The following is a 17,088-nucleotide window of genomic DNA, read 5'->3' on the forward strand; positions in this document are numbered from 1 at the left end:
AGAGGCCTGTCCTTCTGTCCCAGGCAGACAACTCACCAACCAAATAAATATGGCACCTTTCTCCCCAGGTAATAAAGGCCAAGTTTTGTATACTTTCTCGGTTACAAGTGGCTCCTGGTCACTGTGACTATTGCCTCTTTTTTTTTTTTTTTTCTTTTTAGATTTGAAAGGAATATTGAAGACAGAGTATATAAACTTACTCACCCAACACATATTCATTATGTACAAAGCACTGTTCAGATGCCAGGATACAGCAGTGAACAAAACCTCCCTGCTTTTATGGAGCTTGCATCCCAGCAGCGAAAAACAGACAGGGGATAACATGTAATAGGTTCTGTGGAAGAAATAAAGCAGGGTGAGGTTGGGAAGGGTTGCTGATTCGTTTTCAGTAAGTTGTCCAGGGAAGATTTCGAGAAGGTGTTACTTGAGCCGTCACTGAAGGAGCCAAAGAGACCATCCAGCCAGCTGTGTGGGGCTCAGTGCTCTAAGTAGAGACCACAGCCAGTGGGAAGGCCTGAGGCAGGACCTGGTGAGGGAGAAAGTGACAGAAGGTGAGATAGGAGTGGCCCTCCGTCCCCCCTCCCCCTTCATGGGTCTGGCAGGCCTTGGATGCCATGGTAAGAAACTGGCTTTTACTGGAGCTGAGAAGCCATTGGCACCTTCTGAGCCTAAGGACGTGGTCTGACTCCCCTTTTAGATGGGTTGGGTTTAGGTGTGTAATTATTAAGGGTGTCCCCTTCACGCTCAATCATGATGTGGTTTGGACAATAAATATATGATTACCCTAATTTTGGAAGATTAACCCCAGCCACTGTGTGAAAAATAGACTTCAGGTGGGCAAGTGGTCAGAAGTAAGGAGATGGGTTGGGAATCGAGAGAGGAGATGAGAGCACCTTGGACCAGAGGGGTGGCAGTAAAGGGGGTGGAAAGTGGTCAGATTCTGAGTGTATTTTGATGCTACTGCGGACAGAATTTGCCAAAGGTTTGGAGGTGGGGTGGAAGAGAAAGGGAGGAGTCAAGGATGACTCCAAGGCTTTTGAGCAGAGCACTGGAAAAGGAAGAAAAGAGGAAAAGAAAAGCTTCTCAGAGGAGTAATGGGATCCAAAATATTGCTGAAGTCACTAGGCTTTTTACTGAAAGGAGAATGTGGCAACAAGGAGACTTACCTGTTGTAGTTCAGATTGGAGCTTGTTTGGGGCAGCAAGAGTGCTGAATGCTTTGTGATGATGTTTGAGTCCAGTGGTTCTGGGATTGGGGGATACTGGAGACAAGAATTATGTTTTAGAGTCAGTGGGGAGAAAGAATTCGTTTTAGTTCACGTTGATTTTGGATAAATGGAGAGGGATGTGAGACGGGATCCTGAGTGTTTCTTGTAGGACAGGAAATAGGAATCAGGAAAGGTCTGGAAATTGGGAGGGATGAGGGGGCATCACAAAGGGATGAAGTCTTATCATCTGTGCCTGAGATAGGTATCTGGCCATCTCCGTGGACAGCTACTTTTTTAATTGCTTATCTGCCAAGCAGTGTGAGAAGCTATGTGGAAACAAAGATGAAGGGAATGTGAGGACCCGGCTTCCTCTTCAGTGGAGAGATAAATACCCCCCTCCCCAAAATACAGTACAGGGCAAGCATTGTTGGAAAGGGGGGATGTACACAGGATGGGAGGAACATGGGGGAAAGCCAGGGGTGACATCACAGATGAGGGTGAGCTCTGAAGGCGAGAAGTTTGCCAAATAGAGAGTAGAGGGAATGGTAGGTACAGAAGATTGAAGGCGTGAGAATGTTTCACTGGACTACGGGCTTTGAAGGGTAAGGTTAGGAGCCACAAACAGCAGATGAAGCCGTATGGCCATTCAGGGACTCTCACTCCACTACATGAAAAGCCACGTGACAGACCGTGAGTGGTGGGGGTTGGGGGCAGGCTCTAGGAAGGAGGGGTGCAGTCCTGATAGGGTGGTCAAGCACTCCTAGGCATGTCCTTTTAAGAAGTGACATACGGGGATGTCACAGTCACTTAAGTCTGTGCCTGGATGGCACAGTCACTTAAGCGTCCGACTCTTGATGTTGGCTCAGGTCACGATCTCACGGTTCTCTCGCGGGTTGCGAGTTGGAGCCCAGCATCAGGCTCTGCGCTGACAGTGGAGCCTGCTTGGGATTCTCTGTCTTCCTCTCTCTGCCCCTCCCCTGTTCTCTCTCTGTCTCTCTTTCTCTCTTTCTCAAAAATAAACTTAAAAAAAAAGTGACATACCATGTGTTCTCTCTCCTGCTTCCCTTAACTTAGGGGTTCTCAGCCTCAGCACCATTGACATTCTGGGCTGGAACTTTCTTTGTTGTTCGGGTTCCCTCTGCACTCTGGGGCACTCAGCGGCATCCTTGCCCTCAACGCACAAGATGCCAGTGGCAGCTCCCTGAGTTGTGGCCACCAAAACTGTCTCCAGACATTGTCTAAAGTGCCCTGGGGTGGGGGTGGTGGAGGCAGAATCGCTTCTGGTTGAGGACCACCGCTTACGTTAGATCGAATGCCTGCTTGCAGTGTTGGTTCAGCCCGTTTCCACTCCCCCGGTACACATCTTCATCGCTGTAGTTACTGCCTCCTTTCCAAAGTATATCGTGTGTCTCTTTACTCTCTCCCTGTCGGAAGATTACTGGGCAGAAAGCTCAGCCATAGCGTATCCCTCTGCTCACGTGCAGTGAGTTCCTGTCCTCAACCCCATAATCCCAGACGTCTACACGTCTGGGATGCCCTCCAGCCCGTGGCCGCGGGCTGTCTGCAACCTCGTATCTCTGCTTTTTTATATTCTATTCCCCCACCAACTTGGAGGCTCCCAGATGCTCCTGACCCCACATTTTCTCATCCACTTGCACTGCTTCTATTGTTGGCTGTATGTGCAAGGCCTGCGTCTCCGATGACCAGCTGCTTTGTGAAACTCGGAGGGTCCAACTCAAATGCCACATCCTCAGCAAAGACTTATTCCTCTGCTCCCCTCCCTTTCTTGGCTCCAGATCATCTGAAGCTAATCTAACCCAGATAGTTAACTTGTATCTGATTTTCGAGTCCTTTGTCTACAGATGAGAGGTATGTCTTTCTTCTTTGTGTCCTCCTATCTCCAAACATCTTGGCTTCGACAAAATTAGCAGTATTTGCATGTCTCAGTTATCCTGAAGCAGGAAGGTCCTAAGCTGAGAAACCTTGTGGCCACATTGATGCTGTAATGTAAAAAACGTTAACACTGTTAAGCATCCTCAAATTCCTGAGACTTAGAAATATTGATGTTATGTAACACTTGTGATTTTTAACATTTGTCTTTCCCCCCCACTTCCCAGCCTGCCTATCAGAACCTGAGACAACGGGTTGACAGCTTTGTTGCGAACCACTTGGCAACTCATACATGGAGTCCTCACCTCAATAAGAACCAGCTGAGAAACAACATTAGACAGCAGGTGCTCAAGTAAGTCTTCCAGACCCAGAGTCCCTAGGCAGGCTTGAAGGCATCAGTCTGCTCTGTGGAAGGCAGAGACCATTTTGTGGAAGCTAGATGTCGTTTTATCACGTCTGGTTGGCTCTTTCGAGGATGACGCAGTGCAGCTTTAGAGGGGGCTCAAATCGCTTCACGTTTCCCCATGAATTTTAGCAGTCTGACTTCTGCAGACCTTTGGAAATACCTGAAGGACCAGGATGCCAATGTGACTCCAGAAACAAAATACTAGGGTATAATGTTAATTGCTGGTAAGTGCCAGAATATCCCATAAAGATCAGGCTTTATTATTCTGCTTTGATAAATAAAAAAGGCATTCTAGATCACGGCAGTTAAAATAATTTCCCCTAATTTGAGGCCATGTCTCCTATCTTCTAATACGACGCCCCTCTTTTTTTTTTCTTTTGCACTTTACTGTGACTTTTAAGTCTGCTTCTTAGTGATGATATAGCCAAAAAAAAAAAAAAAAGCAGGAAAGTGTGTTTGGACCTGTCAGAGCCATTTTGGGTAAGATAAAGAGAATGAGAAGAGCTGGAGTGTTTAGAGGGACCTATAAAAAAAATCATATTTGTTCCCAGAAAAGTAGATTTACAATACCATCTTGTTCTTGAATATAAATATTTGCCAAGACAGGAAGACCCGGACCTCGTATCCCTGCGTCACCCTCCCCGCGGAAGGGGTGACTGAGTTATTTAAAGAGTGCCCAGTCTTCCTTTCTTGACAAATATTTACGTTCAAGCTCATCTTTTAGAATGAAATGTGACTTTTAAACAGTTAAACAAATTCATCTTCTACCTCCCACCTCTTCAAACCCTCTAACTGGGTAGGAACCCTGCAAGCCTACCTGGTGTGCAGGCCCCGGGGAAGCCCCACAAACAAAGCTTCACACTCTGACTCAAAGACCCATTTAGCCACACGTAATACTAGACACCTGGAACCTGGGGGCCCTGACTGTCTCCTACTGAATAAGAGAAGAGGGAAATTTAACAAAAGCTTTGTTGTCTGCATTTTAAAGGATGTTTGCGAAACCTATAAAACAGTCCCTGAGAGGTCAAAAGACACCAGAGAAGGCTGCAGAGTTAATATCTGATGGGAAAAGCCAAAGACTTTCCTGAAAACCCGAGGGTCTGTGGCTGCCAACGTTTCCAGGCTTTTCAGACCAGTAGCCGGAATAGCAGGGGGTGGGGGTGGGGCTAACCTCGGGGCAAGGTCGGGGCCTGCCCTCGCTTCTACGGAGCACTCCAGATTACAGAGGGTGGAGCTGCCCCCCTTTTCAAACCAGCCATTACGTCCCTTTGGAAGCATAGAGTTTTTACTGGGGCGGTGTGGGGGAGGTGCATTCTTTTTTTTCAAAAGTTGAGCGACCGAAGTCATAGGCAGATTTCCTGGCATTGTATTTATCCCTCAGCAGGCAAAACCTATCAAGGAGGGAAGCAGTCCTTCATTCTTTTCTCACCCCTGTAAAATCGAAAGCACTTAACAATTCTTAATAGCCCCCTTATAAGACATTTTCACAGAATCATGCTTAGTGAGGGGTTGCTGTACATTGCAGTAAAGGGTTCTTGTGACCACCAGCCTGGGTCTTGGGAACTATCTTCTAGAGACACTTAAATTTCTTTTTTTAATGTTTATTCAGTTTTTTGGGAGAGAGAGAGACAGAGACAGAGCGCACACAAGCAGGGGAGGAGCAGAGAGAGAGGGAGACACAGACTCTGAAGCAGGCTCCGGGCTCTGAGCCGTCAGCACAGATCCGGACGAGGGGCTCGAACTCACAAGCCCTGAATTGGGACCTGAGCCGAAGTCTGGCATTTAACCGACTGAGCCACCCACGCGCCTGTCTTCTAGAGACATTTTATAACAGGACAAACAGCTTCCCTTGGATAATTTAGGAATTGCTCTTCTTAGACTAACATCTGTAAATTCTCTGCTAGCTATGTTGTTTATTATTTTTTTTTAAATGTTTATTTGAGAGAGAAAGAGAGCATGAGCTGGGGAAGGGCAGAGAGAGAGGGAGAGAGGGAATCCCAAGCAGGCTCCACGCTGTCAGCACAGAGCCCGACGCGGGGCTTGAACTCACAAACTATGAGATCATGACCTGAGCTGAAATCAAGAGTCAGATGCTCAACCAACGGAACTACCCAGATGCCCCATTAATTAAAATATTCTCTTACTGAGTAAAGTTACATATCACTTGAGTATATCATTTTCAAGCTTCCTTAAGGAAAGATACCACAGTATTTAGTTGTCCAGCTGTTGTTGTAGAGAGGGACCAGCCCCTATACATACAATTTCAAACAGTTTTTCCTACAAAGACTTTGAGAAATATTCAATTGACCATTAGCCTGAACCGTCTACAATTCCCATTTTTGTAGGACAAAAATACGGCAATTTCAAATGGTTCGACTTAATAATTGATTTTCGGACTCAGTGGTATTTTTTTTTAATGTTTATTTATTTTGAGAGATTGCGAGTGGGAGAGGGGCAGAGAGAGAGAGAATCCCAGGCAGGCTTCATGCTCAGCGCAGAGCCCAACGTGGGGCTCGATCTCACGACCGTGACATCATGACCTGAGCCCAAATCAAGAGTCAGAAGCTTAACCCACTGTGCCACCCAGGCACCTCTCAGTAGTGTTCTTTTTATGCATTCATTTGAACAGCAGAATCTAAAATGCCAGATAGCTCTAAATAATGATCTTAACAGAATTTGAAAGGAAAAGGAAGTAGCTTTAATCAGGAAAATACTGCCTACTGGCATTTCGGCTTTGCCCTTGAGTCCAAGGCTGTAGCATCTCCCTCTGGTGAGGCTGCTGTGACCACACCATACTAGAGTGGGCCCACTAAGAGCAGTGTGTTCATTAGGATGGCCCCCACTTTGATTTAGGATCAGAGCTGACCTCGCGGGAGACTAGACTGAAATAGACGAGGGCCTGGAATAGAGGCAGAGAAACATCGGCTGCAGCAGTGATGTTAGGGTGAGTGGGTTTTATTTTTTATGCTGTGCCTTTGTAGTGTGCCTGAAAACATTTTTAAGATGGCTTGTCCTTATTTCTTTTACACCTGCTACATGTTAAAGGCACCTCTAAGATGTAACGATGTGTGCAGGATTTGGATTTTTTTTTTTATCTTAGAACTTTAAAAAGCAGGTTACCTACTTTGTCCGGTGTTGACTCATTTTTCTCTATGGCCCACATAAGTAGAATTATAGTATCACAAGGCTGCAAGGTACCTCAGGAAATGGAAATCAAATCCATCCTCCACTCAGAAAGAGCTGCACTCAAAAATAACATTGTCAAGTGTAAGGAGAGATGGCTCCCCCGTTCTGCGGAGAGAGCCGAGGCCTAGAAGCTGGAAGAGACAGCCCCTGGCTCATCCAATACTGTCCAGAAACATTGGCTCCTCAGGTGGTTGGTTTTGTTTTGTTTTGTTTTAGCAAGAAACGAGGTGTAGGTGCGTTTCTTAAAACAAATCCACATCCTCTTATTTTACTCACGCTTTTGTGATTTTCTGCACATTTCAGCCTGTGTCGCCCCCTTTGCTCCTCCCGTCTCTTGCGTGTATTTCTCTCAGCTCTTTCCTCCTCTTTGCTTCTATGGAAATCAAGGCTCAGTGGAAGTGTCTTCTCTTTGTGAAGCATTCCCAGATCACCTTAAACATATTTAATACTTCCCTATTCCCCTCTTTCCTAGAGTAGACGGTGTCTTATGGTGCCTGCCCTCTGGTATTTTAATCGTGTCTGTCTCTCCTGCCAGACCAGAAACCAGGTCTGATTTGTAACAGACCGATCCCCAGCACGGTGCCTGTTATGGAGAAGACACTCGTAACCTGATTGTTGAATGAATAAATCATCAGTTTTTACAGCAGGAAGATAATGTAATAAAAAGAAAACGAGAAGTCTTAAGTTTTTCTTTATTTTTCTGAAGTTTGCTTTCTTTTCTTTGTTTTATAAGCTTGTTGAAATTACACTCTGTGTATGTTCTTCAGTTTTCCTGGAGATTCTCATATTTCTAAAAGGCTTACATTTTTCTGTTAAAAAAAAATTTGTGGAGTCCATAGATTTATACCCAGAACTCAGCTTTAGTGATCATTTATTCCCATATGCCCTGGCCAGGGTTGGGGTAAGGTAAGCATCACCTGGAAGTGTGGGCTCTAGATAATGTATTGTGTCTAGTTCTTTTTTTTTTTTTTTTAACGTTTATTTTTTTATTATTGAGAGACAGAGCATGAGCATGAGCATGGGAGGGGCAGAGAGAGGAGGAGACACAGAATCTGAAGGAGGCTCCCGGCTCCGAGCTGTCAGCACAGAGCCCGACGTGGGGCTGGAACTCACAAACCCAGTGAGATCATGACCTGCGCTGAAGTCAGATGTTTAACCGACTGAGCCACCCAGGCGCCCCGTATTGTGTCTAGTTCTAAAGGTGTTTTGTTTCTTGTTTTGCCTGCTTTAGCGTTTCCACTAGTGACACCGCTGGTAGAAAGTATACAGACTTTCTTGCAGTGTGATCGACCTAAATGCTGCCTGGTGTGAAACTGACTCCCCATTGCCTATTCTTTCCATATATTGAGATGAGTGGATTGGGTAATTTCAGGTTGAACATATATGTGACAGGTACAATTTTATTTAAAAGCAGTTAATGTAAATCATATGAAATTGTGTTTTACCTTTCTGTAAAACTTATTTTGTGTTTCAGATCAGGAATGTTGGAGTCTGGTATTGACCGAATTATTTCTCAGGTTGTGGATCCAAAGATCAACCACACGTTCAGACCTCAGGTGGAGAAAGCTGTGCATGAGTTTTTGGCCACCCTAAACCACAAAGAGGAAGCAAGTGGCAGCACAGCCCCCGATGATGAGAAACCAGACTCTTCCGTCATTACACAAGGTGCTTTGCTTTTACTCTTGGTCAGTTCCTTTGCTTTGCTTCTTGAACTGGGTATCAAGCTAGGGATATAATTATCAATTTTGTTCCTTGGCTACTCTAGTGAAATTGTATTTATTTCAAATATCACATTCCTCAACTGATAGAACATTTCTTTTTGAGATTAATGCAAAATGGTAGACATTTTCCTGACGTGTTGGCTGTGTGTATGTGTGTGTGTTTCAACTGAGGGAATAATTAATATAACCGAAGAGAATTAGACTATTCTCAGATTTGCATGGTGCCTTTCCTATGACACAGTGTTAGAACAGTAGAGGATTTAGAATGTTCTTGGTGTTAGCATTGGTATCCGAAAGTCTAAAAGAATATGAATGGTCTGCACAGCATACGTGTCTTATAAAGATGAGAGCATCTTGTAGCATCAATTCATCAGAGGGGCTTACCTTCTGCATAAGTTTTTTCTAACGCTCATCTTTCCCTCAAAGGTGTCCCAGTGCCTGGACCCAGCGCTAATGTAGCCAATGATGCCATGTCAATCTTGGAAACCATAACTTCTCTTAACCAAGAAGCTAGTGCAGCCAGAGCTTCAACAGAAACATCAAACACCAAGACCAGTGAGAGAGTGTCCAAAAAACTCCCATCTCAGCCCAGCACTGACACTAGTACTGAGAAAGAGAGAACTTCAGAGGACATGGCTGACAAAGAAAAGTCTACACCCGACTCTGCAGGGGAAGGACAGGAAACAGCCCCCAAGTCTGAGGAATTAAATGATCTCCCTTGTCCAGTTGAGGAAATTAAAAATCACACGAAAGAGAGTAATAGTTCAATTCTGCTAAATAAGGATGTTCAACAGGAAAGCATTGACCAAAAAAATAAATCAACGGACAAAGGTGAAAAGAAACCAGAGAGCAATGACAAAGGAGAAAGAAAGAAAGAAAAGAAGGAAAAGATGGAAAAGAAGTTTGACCACCCAAAAAGGAGTGAGGACCTACAAAAAGCGAAAGAAGAAAAGCAAGCAAAGGAAAAAGAAGTAGAGTGTTCAAAACTCCCGTCAGAAAAGAATAGTAATAAAGCTAAAACCATTGAAGGGACAAAAGAAGGTATATAAAAACTTGCAAAAATCTACAACAGTTTACAGATCAAAGAGTGTCAGTTGGGGGGGGGGGGGGGGGCAATTTTTTTGACCTGTATTTAATGCAGAGTATTTTAAATGTAATTTAGGAATTGGGTGCTGAGTTTGTCCTTATAACATGACTTATCTTTGTGTTTTATTTCCTCCTCGAAGATTGCTCTTTGATAGATTCTGATGTGGATGGACTTACAGACATCACAGTTAGCTCTGTCCATACCAGTGACCTTTCATCTTTTGAAGAAGACACCGAGGAGGAAGTTGTAATGTCTGATAGCATGGAAGAAGGAGAGATTACATCAGACGGTAAAGCATTTTACTTAATAACGCCTCTGGGAAGCTTCCTGTCGAGCATTGTTTGTATATTCACATGGCTATATCGTGAAAGACAGTGTGGTATACTGGCAAGAGCATGGGACTTTGTAGTTGGAAGATGTGTTTCTGAGTCCCAGCTCCGAGGTTGTCTGTCTGAGCAAGCTTGGTAAGTTACTCCACAAGCCTTGGTTCTCCATCCTTGAACTCCATCCTGCAGGTTTATTAGAAGATGTAGAGGAGACAGTGTATATGACGGTGCTGTGGGTGTGGGTGTCTGTGGGTTTGTATGGGCGTTGTTGGGGGAGCACAGTCCCCAAGGCTGCTCTCACTTCTGACACCATTTGCAAAGTTGAGGTCTCCAAGCCTACCCTTAGGTTTGACGATTCTCCAGGAGGACTCCTAGAACTCAGTGAAAGCTTTACAGTTCATGGTTGTGGTTTATTACAGTGAAGGGACACACATTCAGATCAGCCAAGGGAAGAGGCACACAGGCCAGAGTCCACGGAGCTTCCGGAAGCCCTTTCCCTGCGGGGTCACAGAGAGCATTACCTTCCTGGCATTGATGTCAGAAATATGTATATGGCTAATCGCCAACCAGGGAAGCTCACAGAAACCTTGATGTCCAAAATTTCTACTGGGGCTCCATCATGGAGACATAGCGTCAGATCTTAATCTCCAGCCCCTCCAGAGGTCAAGCTGATATGCCATGGCCCAAAGCTACTGACCCAGATCATACCGTGAGTTGATTTAGCTTGACCCAAGACCCCCAGGCAGACAAATACTCGTGTCAGACATGACATTCCACAGACTTAGAGATTACCTCCCAGAAGCTACGGGCAAGACCATACTTCTCTGTAGAGTTTGTTGTTCACCCAGCCCTTACTAAGCACTTACTGTGTTCCAGGCACTGTGTACTATTCTGTGTCCTAGCTCCTGTAATCCTCAACAATCCTGAGAAGTAGGTCCAGGTGAGGAAAGAGAGTCACCAAGAGAAGGTGTCCTGTCTAGGGTCACGCAGCTGTTGAGCTCCGGTGTCAGTTTCAACCCTGGTCTGGGCTTCTGACCAACACTTTGTGCTACTCTGTACCACGTGATTAAGTTCTGTTTACGACCTTTGTTAAAAATCAAATATTATTTGCAACTACTTGTAAGCAGCATTTTGTAAATTTGCCGTGGGCTTTTGGATAGGACACCTAGAGAGAAAATCCTAGAGGAGAAAAAGTAGAAGCTTTTAATTCCACCTTTTAATTTCAGTCCATCCCAGTTTGCATCTTAGTATCCCCCTAAAACCGAAATGACCAGCCCAGAAAACAACATCAGGTATGCTTTTCATACCTCGTTGCGAGGTCAGTTCCGTAGGCCCTGTGTATGATGGATATCACTCATCCTGTGTGTACCCCACTTTCTGAAGCCTGACTAAAATTCTCATCCTAGGTGCTTTTGTGGGGCTTTCCACGTTTTTTCATGGACAGGACTAGGTTTTATATGTCTGAGATCCAAGAAGTAAGAAGGTGACTGGTTGGAGACTACTAAGTGGTAGAAATGAAGACCTTGTTTACAGGTTTTCTACTTCACTTGCTGTGTTGTGGGAAACATACCCACCTTCCTAGGGTAGAGGGCTTTTAGTACATACTTGGTGTGGGCCAATTATTGACTCTTGCCTCTTGCGTAGTGAGAGACTCTCAGGTGGTCATTAAAATCTCAAAATTAAAAAAAAAAAATCTCAAGCCTACTTTAAAGTGTGGGTTCAAGTGAACTTGTTCAGTTTTACAGTGGCAAAGCCGCGTCCATACCAAGTCTACTGACATACTAATGAGAATTAAGTATTTGTCAGGGAACCCTGAATGGTGACAGGGTCTAATTTTTTTTTGCCTTCTTTATGTGTGAGAAGCTCATTGGAAGAAGTAAATTTCGATATGGATGGGATGATAGCCTTTAAAAATGTTTATTTCTGGTTTTTTTGCATCCTGATATTTTCCATTGGGCTGACAAATGCACTTGAACTCTATCGATAACTGCTTTTGTTGCTTGATGTTGATCAAGCATGGTGTCAACTTTATTGGTAATTCACAGAAGCACTCCTCTTTCTGTTGGCTTTCTTCCAGATGAGGAGAAGAACAAGCAGAACAAAACAAAAACTCAAAACAGCGACCCCAGTGAAGGGAAAGCAAAAAGCGTGCGGCATGCTTATGTTCACAAACCATATCTTTACTCAAAGTATTATAGCGACTCTGATGATGAACTTACCGTAGAACAACGACGCCAGTCTATTGTAAGTCAGATTCGATCTGTCGCTATTTTAACCTGTCACATCAGGTTGACCAACCTGGCTAGTCTGTGTGCAAGGTACTGGGCAGCAGACAGAACCATGACACGGAGGTTCTGCCTTCAGCAGCCTGTCATTTAGGCAGAACAGACATAAACGTGTGACGTAGGTGTTTGTGTCATTATGGTTAATAGTGAAAACCGGGCAACAGGTGTTTCACAGTATGGAAATGTTTGAATCAAGTGTGGATCCAGCCCATACAAATATAGGATGTGCAGCCATTAACATAAGATTAAGAGAGAAGTGCAGGTGGGTGGTTGAGTTGGTTAAGTGTCAGACTTCAGCTCGGGTCACAATCTCGCTGCTTGTGGGTTCGAGCCCTATGTCAGGCTTTGTGCTTGGAGTCTGGAGCTTGCTTCACGTTCTGTCTCTGTCTCTCTCTGCCCCTCCCTCGCTCATGCGCTCGCTCGCTCTCTCTTTTAGAAGTAAATAAACATTAAAAAATTTTATTTCGGGGCGCCTGGGTGGCGCAGTCGGTTAAGCGTCCGACTTCAGCCAGGTCACGATCTCACTGTCCGTGAGTTCGAGCCCCGCGTCGGGCTCTGGGCTGATGGCTCAGAGCCTGGAGCCTGTTTCCGATTCTGTGTCTCCCTCTCTCTCTGCCCCTCCCCCGTTCATGCTCTGTCTCTCTCTGTCCCAAAAATAAATAAACGTTGAAAAAAAAAAATTTTTATTTCAAAAAGAGAGAAGTGCAGTCTACAAATGTCCTAGGTACAAGATGTGTCATTGGATTAACAGCTTCTTAGAGAAAAAAATTTGCTACCTTATCATAGGTGTACGTCAGTTTTAAGATGACTTATGGTTTTAGAAACATTAAAATATGGAGCTGCACATCTTAGAGCGAGGAAATGCTGTTACCTACGATGGTCATTTGAAGGAGGTGGAAATGCTGATAGTTGCTTGTCTCTGAGAAGTTTGCTTCATCAGAGGTTATACCAATACTTAGGGTTTTGGCCCTCTAAGACTTGGAGTTCTGGCTGGAAAAGGGTGGGGGGTGTAACCCACGATGACCAGATTCTTGTTTTTTTATATTATTTTATTTTATTTCTTTTTTTTTTTTTTTTTTTTATACTTGACAGAGAGAAAGACACATCATGAGCGAGGGAGGGGCAGAGTGAGAGAGAGAGACACAGAATCTGAAGCAGGCTCCAGGCTCTGAGCTGTCCACACAGAGCCCGATGTGGGGCTCAAACCCAAAAGCCATGAGATCATGACCTGAGCCAAAGTCGGATGCTCAGCCGACTGAGCCACCCAGGCGCCCCTTGATTTTTTAACATAGGATAGCAGAAAGTCCCATGTCCAAAACCTGGGTCCCAAGAGCATAACCCACAAGTCATATTTGTTGTAGAACTAGCCTGTCTCTTGAATCTGCACTTCAGTTTCTCCTTTAAGAATAATTTAAAAATTTGAGGTGCCCGGGTGGCTCAGTCAGTTAAGCGTCTGACTTCGGCTCAGGTCGTGATCTTACAGTTTTTGAGTTAAAGCCCCGCGTCGGACTCTATGCTGACAGCTCAGAGCCTGGAGCCTGCTTTGGAATCTGTGACTCCCTCTCCCTCTGCCTCTTCCCCGCTCACTGTCTCTCAAAAAGTAAATGAATGTTTAAAAAAAATTTTTTTTAAGAATAATTTAAAAATGGGGCGCCTGGGTGGCTCAGTCGGTTAAGCGGCCAACTTCAGCTCAGGTCATGATCTCGCGGTCTGTGTGTTCGAGCCCCACGTCGGGCTCTGTGCTGACAGCTCAGAGCCTGGAGCCTGTTTCGGATTCTGTGTCTCACTCTCTCTGACCCTCCCCTGTTCATGCTCTGTCTCTCCCTGTCTCAAAAATAAATAAAAACGCTAAAAAATTTAAAAAAAAAAAAGAAGAATTTAAAAATTATTGTACACAGGAGATTTGCCTGTGTACATATGTACATTGATGTTCATATATATTTTCACAGCCAGCCTTTTAATTGAAGTAACTGGTTTGTTAAACCACCATTTCCCAAAATGATACCTTTCCTATTCCTTAAACTAATGGCAATCTGAAAGAGTAATGGAAAATTTTCTGATCTGTCTCTTCTGGTAGCTTCCAAATTATATAATGTGTATGCACCTTTGCAAAGCCCATTATTTTGTAAGAATATTTGAAGGGTAAACATACTTGTTTTCATTGTTTTTGCTTTTGCCTAATAGTTGGTCAGGATAATTGTGAATATTTTGTGGTTTTAGGCTAAAGAAAAAGAAGAGAGGCTTTTAAGAAGGCAAATTAATAGAGAGAAACTTGAAGAAAAACGAAAGCAGAAGGCAGAAAAGACAAAGTCTTCAAAAGCTAAGAGTCAAGGTATAGGAGGTGTTAACTTTAATATTTTAAATTATCTTGTATACTCCATTATTTTCTAGATATTCATATTACTTATGAGATGATTTAAAATGATCTAAATTGCATCTCAATAAAGCTGTTGTATTAAAGTTATTCTTAAATATGGAAGGTTTTTTTTTTTATTCTGATGTATCACTTTTTAAATTATATTGCTGTATCTAAGTTATACATTCTGTCAGGTACCAGCTTATACAGCTCTCATTAGCAATTTATTTTCTAGCCATTGTGGAATGAATTATCACTGGAAAATGGATTGTTTGCATGTGAGTAATCAAGCCTTGCTGGTGACATTAGTGGAATTAATCTGTGCTTTTTTGTTTACTAAAGTGTCAAACATTTATCTGGAATATTTCATTGAATAAAATTGAACTTTCTCTGGGCACTGATCCTATGTAGCATACAAAAAAAAAAAAAAAAATACACACACATAAGCATTTGAAATAAAAAAGCTAAGACTTGTCCATCTAAAATATTACTTTTCTTCTAGTACAACTTAAGGATATTAAAGCCATTCAGCACTTTTACATTGATCAGAAATTCTCAATGAAAAATAAATATTACACTGTTTATAAATTCCATTCTAAAGTACAACTTATTGATATTGCTTCTTTCCTAGGCAAAAATAGTGTGGACTTAGAAGAATCATCAACAAAGACTTTGGAACTGAAAACCCCCAGAATTAAAGAAGTCCTTAAAGAGCGGAAAGTATTAGAGAAAAAGGTAGCCTTAAGCAAAAGAAGAAAGAAAGATTCAAGGTACATGTTGTATCTGGTAGTGCTCCCATTATAACTTTCCCCTGGCATACTTTCAGAAGGGAGGCATTGGCAGTGACAGTAAAGAACCTTACCTTGAAAGTGTGTGTTATTGTTGCACATTTATGAGAACCATGGGGGTTCAGAACTCTTTATATCCTCATTCCTTGTGTTAGTATCTCTAATGTAAAATAGTGTGTTTTAATGTTTTTGGGAGAGGGGGGCCCGGAACTTTTTCATAATCTGATGGCAGTTTTGGATCTCCCCAGAAAAATGCATGTGTATAAACATACAGTTGTTTTGAGAATTTCAGAGTTTATGGACCCTCTAGAATACTCAGGAAGTATCCCTACAGTAGCCACTTAACCACTTATTTATAGTGACTGCATCCATTTTCTAGTCTTGCTAGGCATTCCCTTCAACAGTGTCTCATGCTTCTCCCTGTAAACCAGAGGGCTGAACCAAATGCTTATCTGTCATTGCATTGTCATAGTGAATTCTATAAGAATTAGAAAGCCAAAGAGACTCTGAAAGTGGCCTGAAGGCCCATGAGCCATAGGCTACAGTCAAGTTGCATTATGTACATTTGTCACAGACTTGGATGTAGCTGAACCAGTAACTAATCTTACTGAGAAATTCTTATATTTTATTCAAATTAAGCTCATATATGACTTTTTCTTCCCACTTAGGAATGTTGAAGAGAATTCTAAAAAGAAACAGCAATCTGAAGAAGATTCCAAAGAAACTCTCAAGACAAGTGAGGTGTGTCTGAATTAATAAAACCCATTTTAAATGTTCTTTTGTTAGATAAAGGCCATTCAGTCCTTCAGAGTAAAACTTGGAATGCATTTGATCTTTTCCAAGTTAGATAAAAAATGTATCACCTTCAGCATTCTTGAACCCCCATCTTATTATGACCTGAATTCCTCATTTTGACCAAATTGATTCACGTGATCTTTTATCCAAGTAATAGCTACTTTTCTACTTTCCTTTCCCTCATTCCCCAGCCCCCCACCCTCATTTGTTATATTAGCAATAGCAAAATTGCCAGTAATGGTAATGGAAAAGAAAGAGGGTAGCTAAAATCCCTTCTCCAGGGCAGATTATTCACTTCATTCTCCTACATTCCTCCACAAATGTACATAATTTTGTAGAGCGGGTGTAATCTTGCAAAATGATTTTAACATTCCCTCTTGCTCATTTCATGTTACCTTGTAAGTTTCTAGTTATTATATTTAATGACTGCATAGGGTTGTATTGAATAGATAGACTGTAACTTAAGCATTCCCTTATAGTTGAGCACTTAGATTACTTCCAAGATCTGCCAATGTAAGTACTGAAAGTATGTTTAATGAATACATTTTTTCCCCGTTTGGATTATTTTCTTGGGATAAACTTTTGCTTTCACTGGATTCAGATCCTTATTTACCCTGCCATATTTATAATTCTATAGCCAAACTATCTTTTTTTTTTTTTTTTTTTTGAGCAGACTCCACGCCCAACCTAGGGCTCACTCTCACGACCCTGAGATCAGGAGTTTCACACTCTACTGTCTGAGCCAGCCAAGCACCCCTATACCAAAACTATCTTCACATTTCCAAGGGAAAACTAATAATTTAGTGATTATTTATTCATAGCCAGTAAATAATCTTGATTTCTTTATTCAGAAATTAGAGGCATATTTATAAGAATATCCTGATGTTTTAATGGCATACTTTAAAATATTTAACTTCATTTTGTGATAAATTTCTTTTAAAAATGACTTCATAAAATTTTGTTCATATAAACTGGTTGAAGCTTACTGTAAAATTAGGCGATAAAATCCTTGTTAGTTCTTTCTTTGAGGAATTTCACTTT

The 17,088-nt window shown here is 42.6% G+C and overlaps 1 protein-coding gene and 1 long non-coding RNA gene across 3 annotated transcripts in view; one reads left to right on the plus strand and one right to left on the minus strand.

Annotated features, from left to right (window-relative positions):
• The window catches only part of BOD1L1 (biorientation of chromosomes in cell division 1 like 1), a 53,649-nt gene that overhangs the window by 3,266 nt on the left and 33,295 nt on the right, over window positions 1-17,088 (plus strand). For both annotated transcript variants that reach the window (XM_047855752.1, XM_047855753.1), the window contains exons 2-9: window positions 3,325-3,449; window positions 8,164-8,354; window positions 8,837-9,451; window positions 9,637-9,786; window positions 11,901-12,067; window positions 14,329-14,440; window positions 15,096-15,234; window positions 15,921-15,993. In XM_047855752.1, coding sequence (XP_047711708.1) covers window positions 3,325-3,449; window positions 8,164-8,354; window positions 8,837-9,451; window positions 9,637-9,786; window positions 11,901-12,067; window positions 14,329-14,440; window positions 15,096-15,234; window positions 15,921-15,993 — 1,572 coding nt within the window. The remainder of the gene's footprint in view (window positions 1-3,324; window positions 3,450-8,163; window positions 8,355-8,836; window positions 9,452-9,636; window positions 9,787-11,900; window positions 12,068-14,328; window positions 14,441-15,095; window positions 15,235-15,920; window positions 15,994-17,088) is intronic.
• On the minus strand, window positions 277-2,297 carry LOC125163670 (uncharacterized). Its single transcript, XR_007151537.1, has 3 exons — window positions 2,249-2,297; window positions 1,167-1,261; window positions 277-526 (listed from the first exon to the last, which is right to left on the minus strand). It is a non-coding gene; the product is annotated as an uncharacterized LOC125163670 (long non-coding RNA).

This window comes from Prionailurus viverrinus, chromosome B1 (genome assembly GCF_022837055.1).
Source record: "Prionailurus viverrinus isolate Anna chromosome B1, UM_Priviv_1.0, whole genome shotgun sequence".
NCBI lineage: Eukaryota > Metazoa > Chordata > Mammalia > Carnivora > Felidae > Prionailurus > Prionailurus viverrinus.